This window comes from Oreochromis niloticus, linkage group LG6 (assembly GCF_001858045.2).
Source record: "Oreochromis niloticus isolate F11D_XX linkage group LG6, O_niloticus_UMD_NMBU, whole genome shotgun sequence".
NCBI lineage: Eukaryota > Metazoa > Chordata > Actinopteri > Cichliformes > Cichlidae > Oreochromis > Oreochromis niloticus.
This window is the reverse complement of record NC_031971.2, coordinates 24365809-24376559: the sequence shown is the minus strand read 5'-3', so window position 1 is coordinate 24376559 and position 10751 is coordinate 24365809. Positions and strand designations below refer to the sequence as shown.

Below are 10751 nucleotides of genomic sequence, written 5' to 3'. Positions count from 1 at the left end.
TCAGATGGGGCCAGTCTCAAAAATATCTGGTACAAGGAGCTGTTGCTGGTCCATCATCCAGCTGCAGAGAAGAGCAAAGTTATAACATTACGAAGAGCTGAAGTGAAACTTATGTTAAAAAGCCACTGTCTTTATTTTGCTTAATCTATTTTTTGAACTTTGATGTTTTTTTCGTGCTCCTCCCATTTCTGAAGTTTGCTGCTGCCACTCCCTTTCCTTCCCATCATCCATGTGGAGCATGTTTGGATTTTGGAGGCTTTCACAGGAGCACTTCTGTGTTGGCTGAAAACCCTCGCCATAGGGTTTCTGTCAGCAAATACTTCCACAAACAGACGCAACCACGGTAGCATAAATTATGAGTCATGTACCAGCCTGACAGAATGTAAAATGAAGCTAATACAGATGTGCCTAAAACTGCAATTCTGAGAGTGGCCACTTGAGGCAGGCTCCTACTGCCTGGCACCAAGAATGGTTTGAGCCTCCATGGATAGTTGGTTAAAAAAGTAAGTGAAGTGTCAAACAAAAAAAACATCCCCTATCACAGCTGGGATTGGGCACTTGAGACTAGTCAATCCCTCTCATGTTAAAAATCTTAACTTTCATTGTCTCATTTACAATGTTTATAACTTTAGTGTGTTATGCAGTGTTATGTGTTATGCATTTTGATATTCATAAACGTGTGAATATCAAATCAGTTATTATACGTATTGGCCAATGAGAGTAGCACATATTTTCTAAATATGTTGAAGATTTTAGCTTTGCAACCATGTTTCCATGTGTTATTTGTAAGATCAGAGGCACTTTAAACACTTTATATGTTTGTGTGGGGGGATACCGAAAAACAAAAAACAAAGTAGGATAATAATAATAATGATAATAATAATAATTAACATTTTGTTGGTGACATGTAACGTCACCAAACAAGCCCGCGAGGCTGACTGCAGCACTTCCTTCGCAGCTGCACTAGAACGCGCTCCGCGGGGACGCGCATGGAGGGGGAATAGGAAGAAGGAAGAGAGGACGCTGAACAAACTTGATAACTTCTAGCTGACTCGCTAGAAATCTGTCTGTGTGACAGTGGAACTGGTTACTTATTTCTGTATAGATTTGTTAGTTAACAAAGGCCCCGTCTATATTCAGTCACCGTTGTGTCAACTCACCACACGACCCGACCGGCGGACCCGGGCAGCAGTTTTCAAACAGACGTTGCACTTGCTCGGCCGACCCGAAGCCATCCAACGTCACAAAGTCACATTTATTTGCTTTTTTGAAGTGCAGGGATAACCAGTACATTGAAGTAACGCTGTACACAAGCAGCTCGCTGGTTAAAGGCTCGGAGTCTTCCTCTTGGTGGGAAAACTTAACCGCGGTCGGTGCTGTTGGAGGAGCAGACGAGGCCTTGCAGTTGAGGAGGCTGCATGTGTTGAAGACCGCTGCTGGCGACGTTAACTGAACACTCATAAACATGTCGGCCCAGGCACAGATGCGAGCGATGCTGGACCAGCTCATGGGGACGGGAAGAGACGGTGAGATGGGCCTCGCTGTGTTTGAGATTGGTTACTTGCAAAATCAGCAGCGTGTATGATCGTTGCTAGCATTAGCCGACAAGCTAACCAGCATACTAGATGGTGACAGTGCGGCATGCTTTACAAATCATGCTAACTAGCCGGCTAGCTACCTGTTGTATTTAAGTTTGCTTGGCAAGTTAGGTTGTCGCACTGTTACAAAACCAATCCAAAACAAACATCATGTCGGCATTTTATTTGGCTCACAGTCTTGTGTTCATTTTTTTCTTCACTCCATTTCCTCCCTATTTTTTTTATTGTTATTATTTTTTAACCACGAGGAGTTTTATCGGACACGTTTACTGTACCTGGATGCTACAGTGGTTAGAGATGTATGACTTAATCCGTCACAGGTGCGGGCTAATAACCCAGTATGATAGTAAAATACTGTACAAAATACATGAACGCCTGCTTTTCCGCTTTCCTTCTTTTTTTAAAGGTGACACCATGCGGCAGAGAATCAAATTCACAGATGAGCGAGTCTGCAAAAGTCATCTCTTGGATTCATGTCCTCATGACATCCTCTCAGGCACCGTGAGTATCGTGTTTACGCACGCCTGAACACACAGAGGAGAGCTTTATCATATTTACACAGAGCCTTATAATATATACAGTCACACACACAAGGCTGACAGGAAATGTATAGAGAGCTTAGATGTGTTTGGACTCTACTTCATTGTCACTGGGTTTGAAATGAAATAACTTCTATATATATGGGAAATAAACACATATCCAAACATACTAATAAGCATTTCTATTTTCACTGATCCTTTCTACTAGAACAGCTTTGCATAACACACTAGTGCACAGTTTCACTTTCTAAAACAAGCAGCTTTATCTTACTCACAAGGCCAACGACTCTGAGGGAAGCTTTTTCTCTGATTGGCTGCTGAAAAAAGGGCTGGTTTGGTTTCATTTAAAACTGTACTTGAACATTCAAATGTGTTAGTGGGGATGTTGCCTTAGGGTCATAGACTTTGTTTTAATAACAAATATGAGTTGGGATTAGAGACAGATTATGAAATAGATTCATTTTACCCCTCTGATTATGTGTTGTTGCTTTCATTTGTTGACTTATCCACTTACTTTCTATTCCTTAACTTCGACTGGACTGGACTCAAAAAGACTCTTCTAAAGTTGAACGTCCCCAAATTAAAACTGAGAGTCAATTTAATTCTTAACAGCCTACAGCACTGAATATAAGCAGATAGTTTGAGCGGTGTATATAGAAATCATCAGACCTGTGTTAGCTTTGCTTCAAGTTAAAGGGTATCACATTTGGATTCTTTAGTGTGACATCAATGAAAATTCTTGTGTCCAGGACATTTTATTTTGTAGCTTTTTTTTTTTTTCTTCTTCTTCTTCTTCTTCAGATTTTGGGCTAAAATGTAGGAGTAAAATGAGGCACTCAGCTTACATCATTGTCATTTTGATTCCTGCAGAGAATGGACCTGGGAGAGTGCGTGAAAGTGCATGACTTGGCACTCCGAGCTGATTACGAGATTGCCTCTAAGGAGCAGGAATACTTCTTTGAACTTGATGTAAGTATGTACACACACACCCACAAAACTATTCTCTTGAATGTCTTGTTGAACTCACTAAATCTACTTTGATTGCTGAGACTTTTCTTGAGAAAGTTAGTTTCAAGCTCTACCTAAAAGACTGTTCAGGAACACACACAAATACACACTACCATTTAGAAGCTTGGACACACTCATTTGTTCAGATGTGAGTGTGTCCAAACTTACTGGACTGTCCTAACACAAAAACTGATTCCTGTTGAATTTCTTGGCAACAAGAAAAGTCATGTATTTAAGTTTAACTCAGGATCATCATAGTTTTATTTTATTTAGGGTTATTATTATTATTATGGAAGATTAAAAAATATTTTTGCACACTTCAAATTTACTTTACATTTGCAAAAAAAGGCCTCTAGCATTACCAGAGGTTCTGTAGAGGTTATTCACCAAATCACTCATAAAATAATGGTGGTCTGGTGTACCTATTACAGACTCATGGACTTCAGAGTAACTGACAACCCGTGTCACTTCAGTTTTCATGCATTTATTGAACATAAGAACTCCCAGAGTAAAGTTAACCCTTGAATTGTAACTCCAGCCTCTTTTAGCAGCACCAGTCACCATTGGTTTTTTGATGACTGTCTTGTTGCGTCACTCAGTCTTTGCTAAGCCGCAGGTCATGGACTGCCACCCTGACATTTCCCAGTAAAATTTCTTAATACCAATGTAAATGTATAGTTCCTCACTTGGTGTTCAAGCCCTGGTGTAGCAAAGCAGAATCAAACCACCATGCTCCACAATTTTGTAGTGTGCTGTGTTTAACTTATCTTTTTTGTGGACTGATGAATGCAGTCTTTAGAAATGCTTTTGTATCTTTTTCCAGCCTCATGCATTTCTATAATGTTCATTAGAAGGTCCTGTGTAGCACATTTTGACAGTGACTATTTATAGGTGGGGTCACCTCAACGACTGACACCTCAGATCTCCTCTATTCAACCAGAATACCTCAATGTAGCTTTTCCAGAAGTCATTAGCAGAAAATTCAGAATCAGAATGTCTTTATTGTCATTGTCACAGGTACAATGAAATTAAACTGACTTCACTTATTTTTCACAGCACTGACCTATTCATCATAAGTCAGTGTGGTTTTTTTGTAGACATTAAAGTAAAACTCTGTGTTTTTGTCATTTTGACTTGGCTGAAGATTCCAAAGGGTTCATAAGCTTCTTTTTTTCCATCTCTTGCTATTTCTTAGCACATTTCACAATATCCTTGCTTATAAGGCTACTTTGATGTCATAGAATAGCCTGGAAGGTTGGTAAATTTGTCCAGACCACATTAAGATGTCAATGAGAAGCCATCCCACTCTCCAGGCTTATCAATAGTATGGTTGGTGTAAGTGCTGCTGTTAAGCTTTAACCAACTGCCTAAGATGAGAGCAGGAAATGTTTGGAAACTGAATGTTTTATAGCAGAGTTTATAAACTCACTCCATAGCAGGTACAGACTAATTAGTTCAGCCACTGTTAAATAATCTTGAGAATCCTATAATGTAATATTTCTTGGTTATTTCACATGTTTTTTCTTCAGGCCGCTGAACACCTTCAGTCTTTCATTGCTGACTGTGACCGCAGAACTGAGCTGGCCAAGAAAAGACTAGCAGAAACACAGGATGAGATCAGCGCTGAAGTGGCTGCGAAGGTGACACACTGTTGACATTTTTAGCTCTAATTATTACAGGAAGAAACAACGCACTGCCTGATAAAACTCTGAGCTTAGATCTCATTCTTTTCTTTTTATTTCCTGTCATGAAAAGGCTGAACGTGTCCACGAGCTTAACGAAGAGATCGGGAAGCTGCTGGCCCGGGCAGAGCAGCTGGGAGGCGAGGGGAATGTAGAAGAGGCCCAGCAGCTGCTGGAAAAAGTGGAGAAGACCCGGGCATTAAAGAAGGAGGCAGAGGTTAGAAATGTGTTACCTATTTAAGTGATAAGTGGTCAGATGTTTGCAGCCACATGAGTGGCACGGTTTCCTTAAACGTACTCACACAAAGCACAGTTTCTTTTTACTGTGCTTGAGCACATTTGCTGATGGCCTAGTCTGAGTACACCATAAGTGAAAGTTAAATATGTGGTTTAATGACAGCGAGTTCATGGTTCATGCCAGTTTTAACTTGCCTGTCTGAGTAGAGCAGCTTCACGCTCTTCACAAAGTAACAGAACTCATATTGGACGCACATTTTATCAGCTGCCAGTCTGCAGCTTGCATAATAGGTCAGAATAATGTGTTCTCCCAAAAAGCTACAGTCAGCTTTTATATGAGATACAGGTTAAATAATTTTTGTTCTGCTCCTTATAAACATAACATTTGTGACTGCAGGATATTTACCGGAACTCAATGCCAGCCTCAAGCTTTCAACAGCAAAAACTGCGAGTGTGTGAGGTGTGCTCTGCCTACTTGGGTCTTCATGACAATGACCGTCGCCTGGCTGACCACTTTGGAGGGAAGCTGCACCTCGGTTTTATTGAAATCCGTGAGAAGCTTGAAAAGCTAAGGGTAAGGATGCCCTGGAGCAGGTCTGTGCTACTATATGCACGAGTATTGATTAGTACCTCAAATGTATCAGTACAGTGTTATAAAAACTACAGTAAAGGAGGCAGTATGCTCAGCTGTATCCAATTTAGTCATTTCATTAATACAACAATTTTCCAAATAAAGCTTCAAAGTGACAAGAAACACCTAAGGAATAAAATCCAAAACAAGAAGAGTTAATTTGCACATCAAATAAGTTTGATCAGTTCATCACTTAAGATCATCACATAAGATGTGAGAGATAAGAACAGATTCGGAAGATTGTCTCCCTGTTAGGCCTGTTGACTTCATTCATTTGTTTTTTAATCCAGAAAGCTGTTATCGAGAAACAAGAAAGAATGCGCACGAGACGGCGAGAGGAACGCGAAAGAGAAGATGAAAGAGAGCGACAGTGGGAGCTGGAGAGGGAGCGGGAGAAAGAACGGGAAAGGGAGCGAGAGAAAGAAAGACAGCGGGAACGAGAGCGAGAGTGGGAGAGGGAAAGGGACCGAAAGAGGTAAATGATCAGAATCTGTCGTTACTCTGAAATTAATTTAATTTATTTATTTATTTCACACTTGGTTCAACAGTTTCAACAGTTTTATCTTTTCATACACACAAACCATGCTTTCCCTTGGTTTGTGTGTATGACTTGAAAAGGTTTCAAGTCATCGGGAAACTGAAATGTCTTTGTCTGTTTTTTTTTGTTTGTCTGTTTGTTTGTCTGTTTGTTTGTCTGTTTGTTTGTTTGTTTGTTTGTTTGTTTGTTTGTTTTTTAAGGTCACGATCTAGGAGTGGAGACCGATACAGGTATGCAAGCTTTAAGCAAGCATCACTTGATAAGTTTGTTTTTCCCAGGTCTGCAAGGCGACTTGTAATTTCACACAATATAAAGCCAAATGGTGCAGTATCTGTAAATGCATGGAGTGGAGTTATTAATGCCATCACCAAAAATACACAAATAAGCCACAAAAATACTCAAACCTCTGCTTTCATGATAAAAGACCAGAGGAGAAACACTAAACAGCAAATTCTTGTATTTAGTGAAGTATACTTCTTGTGCAGGATGTCATTTACAAGACAAAATGCTTCCGAATCCCCATAAAGTCTTTATCTAAATCTGTAGCACATATAAGTACAGCCAACCCACCTTTTTAGACATAAACAATATCCTTTTCTTTTTTTTTTCCCCCCTGCTGAAAATTATTTATCCAGGGATGGAGGCAGTTCGTCCTCCCATCGTTCAAGACGCCACCACTCCTCTCGCTCCAGAGAAGAAGGTGGGGAACGAGATCGTGAGAGAGAGAGGGAGAGGAAACATCGACACAAGGATAGACATCGCTCACGCTCCCACTCGCACAGACGCAAAAAGAAAAGGTGCAGATTTCATTCATCACTGAAACTTGGAGAAATATGCACCATGACTGGTGTGGCATAACATCATCTGAAATTAAACTATTTAAAATTGAACTTTTAACTGATTCTTTTAAATTAATACTACCAATACTGGAGCTTTGCACACTGTTATATGGTAATATGGATATAAGGTGCTTGATTATTTTTCTTCTGGAATTAGACTGTATTTAAAAGATGAACATAGCCACCGTAACATCAAGCATTGGTTTGTACCAGAAGTCTGAGAATATTATCCTAGTTCCCACTGCATTTATTACCTCAGTAAACAAAAAGCTGATGAGTTTAAGGTCTCAGCTACTAGTTTCAGTTCTTATTGACAATGATGTGTATTTGGTCAAATATGATCCCTATTAGTCATAAATAAGGAAAATTGTGGTACTTTCTGATTGATAAATAGCTACTCCGTGCAAAACCTTTTGGTTTTGTGGTCAGATTCATATGTGTAATATTTAGCTTACAATTAATTGTAACTAGCCAAATATTAGTAATCATCTTTCTAATTATGGACCTTTCTTCAGCATTTTCATCCGGTAGCAGACATCAGGTTCTCAAACTTACTTTCTCTTTAATCTGTAACTGATTGTTTTGTTTTTTCTGTCTCTTGCTTTTTCAGATCCTCCAAGGACAGATCATCTCACACCCGCGACAGAGAGCGCTCAGTGTCTCAGGAGAGATGGAGGGAGGGTGCAGGAGATGGATGGCGTGGCGACAGAGCAGATTACAGAGACTGGGAGGACAGGGAGAGGTCCACCTCTCCAGACATGGCCAGGGAAAAGGAACGAGAGAGATCCGTGTCGTGCGAACGGGACCGACGGTCCAGCTCAGAAGAGCGAGAGTCCGGGGAGATATGAACAGCAGGGGGCACCTCCAAAGAGTTTAATTTGGATATAATATTTAGTAAAAAACATAATAAGAGCATGGAGATATGTGAGCCTGCTGGTGAGAGTGTGTGTGCGTGTGTTGACTTTGTATACGTGTTCATGTTGAAAACGGGACATGTATATTAGGTGGGGTGGTGGTCAGTGGTGGTGGTCACAGAAACATGCAAACCAGTTTTATAAGAGTGAAGCGAGGCTGATCTGGAAGCATTGTAGTTGTCATTTTTCATGTCATGTCAGTGGTCCTGTGTACAGTTACTTTCACACTGATGAGGGGAAGAGTGGTGAGAAGACGGCACCCCTGCTTTAAGTCCATTTTTATTTTACTCACACAAAGTGCTGTATTTTTTTATCCTTTAATGTTAATGCTGTTTATCCCGTTCCCTTAGGAACTTCAGTTTCAGTAGCACGGTTCCGACTCGATAATGTGGCGTGGCCCTTGCAGTAATGCTTGAAATGAGGTGTGAATGACTGAAGGCACTTCTCATGGTTGTGTTTTACTTGCTGCCTTCAAGCCATGACAATCTCATTTGGCAGATTTGACACACATCGGTTAAGATGCCGTGATGAGCTTGTACTTTGAATATAAACTCACTCACTCCCACCCACCCAAAATATGTCATCAGAGTATTTCTCCTTAGACCAGGAGGTATATAAATTATGTGAATATTTGACTTTGACACTTTTCAGAGGGAGGGGCGGGGTCAACTTTGCTGTGCCACTATTAAGTGAATGATTTTGTATTTATTTTATTTTTTGGCTTCCATTCAAACAAAAATTGTTATCCAGATTTCTCTCTAACTTGTCTCCTGCTTTTTACAGCTGCATCAGATTAAACCCACCTTGGCAGCAAAAGTTTTGTGGTTGGAGTGCGACAGTTTTTTGTTGTTGTTGTTGTTTTTTTAAGCTTTAATGGGGTTTTTTTGGTACCTCAATTATAGCCAGACACATTTTTAACATTATACAAATAGGTTTCTATTTTTTTCCCTCCTATCATGGAATGAAAGAAATGTAGTTCAGTTCATCACAGCTTCCTGATGATGTTGCCTAAAGGTGAAGACGGTTGTGAAGAAGGTCGTGGCAGAGCTGTTGTGTTGGTTTTCAGTGAAGTGTATTTCCATGTGTATAAAACAAATCACTCAAAAATGCTGTCTTCTTATATAGAGAGACATTACTGAAAACCACATACACACTCCACCCACTTCATTTGGTACACCTGTTCAGCTTCTAATTAGTCAATCACAGCAGCAACGAAGTGCATTTAGACATAAAGACCGGTTCAAACTGACCATCAAAATGGGCGGTGGTTTAGGTATATTGGGGATGGTTGTTGGTGTCAGATGGGCCGGTCTGTGTATTTTAAAGTATTTCACTGGTGATTATTGGCCATCTAGGGTTTACAGAGAATGGTCTGAAAAAGAGAAAATATCCAGTAAGTTGATGTTCTCTGGTTGGAAATGTTTTCTTGATACTAGATGTGAGAGGAGAATGGCTGATAGGAAGGTACCAATAACTCAACTCGTAATAACCAAGAAATAGAGAAGCTCATCTCTGAATGTGCAGTACGTTGAACCTTGAAGCAGATTGGCTGTAGCAGCAAAAGACCACACCCCGCCCCACTCCTGTCAGCTAATAACAGGAAACTCCTCTGATGATTCTCATTTTCTGCTGTGAGATGGCCTCCACAGTCACCATCTGGCAAATTTGCAACAACTTTGTGATGATTTCCTGTTAATATGAATCAAAATCTGAGGAATCTTTCTGGCACTTTGTTGAATCTATGCCTTGATGAGTTAAGGCAGTTCTGTGGGCAAAAGAGGGTCCAGCTTGGTGCTAGAAAGATTTACCTAATAAATCTCCAAAAGTTGAATCTGGTCATCTGGACGTAGCGTTTTGTGGGAGAAACGTTGCGTCACTCATCCAAGTGACTTCTTCAGTCTCAGCTGACTGCAGGTTAGGGTACATCGGGGAAACCAAACAACCTCTAGCGAAGCGGATGGCACAACACAGAAGAGCAACCTCATCAGGCCAGGACTCTGCAGTCTATTTACACCTACAGGCCAGTGGACACTCTTTCAACGATGAGGATGTACACATCCTGGACAGGGAGGAACGCTGGTTTGAGCGAGGAGTCAAGGAGGCCATTTACGTGAAAAGGGAAAGACCATCTCTGAATCGAGGAGGGGGCCTAAGGGGTACATCTTTCGCCATCTTACAATGCTGTGATTGCAGCCATTCCCCAACTCTCTGTGAATGGTACTCATGGCCATTGATCAGTGGTCTTTGATCAGTGGGTTTTTGGTCAGTGATTGTTGATCAATGGTCATGAGAATTTGCATAATAATGATTAAGGAACTGACCTCCCAGCCCATTGTTCCTTCAGTGGACTGGTTTCAGTCATTATGCAAATGTACTGTTTATAAGATTGGGGAAACCTGCAGTCAGCTGAGACTGAAGAAGTCACTTGGATGAGTGACGAAACGTTTCTCCCACAAAACGCTACGTCCAGATGAACAGATTCAACTTTTGGAGATTTACTTTCCTGGATGATTGAGAATGCATCAAGACGTTTACCTAATAAAGTTGCCAGTGATTATGCGGTAATGGTTATTAGAGGACAAAACATAATCATGCCTATGGATTCATGTAACACTGAGTATGAATCCATACAACTTCACACTCACCATGTCTAAACATTTGCCTGGTGCTGTTCGTAAAGATGGATGCCCTGGCTCCACTTCCTCATGCAAAAGTGAAGCCAAAATTTTCAGGTAACAGGAGCTGCTTTTGGTGTTGGAAAAGAT

The 10751-nt window shown here is 40.7% G+C and overlaps 1 protein-coding gene across 1 annotated transcript; it reads left to right on the top strand.

Moving 5' to 3' along the window:
- The first annotated feature begins 939 nt into the window (after positions 1–939).
- zgc:158803 (LUC7 domain-containing protein) lies at positions 940–8804 on the top strand. Its single transcript, XM_005469904.4, has 10 exons — positions 940–1526; positions 2005–2099; positions 3008–3106; positions 4675–4785; positions 4901–5044; positions 5462–5638; positions 5986–6170; positions 6434–6463; positions 6869–7030; positions 7683–8804. Exons 1-10 carry the CDS (start codon positions 1466–1468, stop codon positions 7918–7920), a joined length of 1302 nt encoding a protein of 433 aa, XP_005469961.1. The 5' UTR covers positions 940–1465; the 3' UTR covers positions 7921–8804.
- Positions 8805–10751: the final 1947 nt, after the last annotated feature.

What these genes read in the sequence shown, in the direction of transcription:
- zgc:158803 (XM_005469904.4), top strand. Translation starts at nt 1,466, where the DNA reads ATGTCGGCCCAGGCACAGATGCGAGCGATGCTGGACCAGCTCATGGGG. An exon ending in CATTAAAGAAGGAGGCAGAG is followed by an intron (nt 5,045 to 5,461) that starts GTTAGAAATGTG and finishes TTGTGACTGCAG; the next exon opens with GATATTTACCGGAACTCAAT. An exon ending in AGGGAAAGGGACCGAAAGAG is followed by an intron (nt 6,171 to 6,433) that starts GTAAATGATCAG and finishes TTGTTTTTTAAG; the next exon opens with GTCACGATCTAGGAGTGGAG.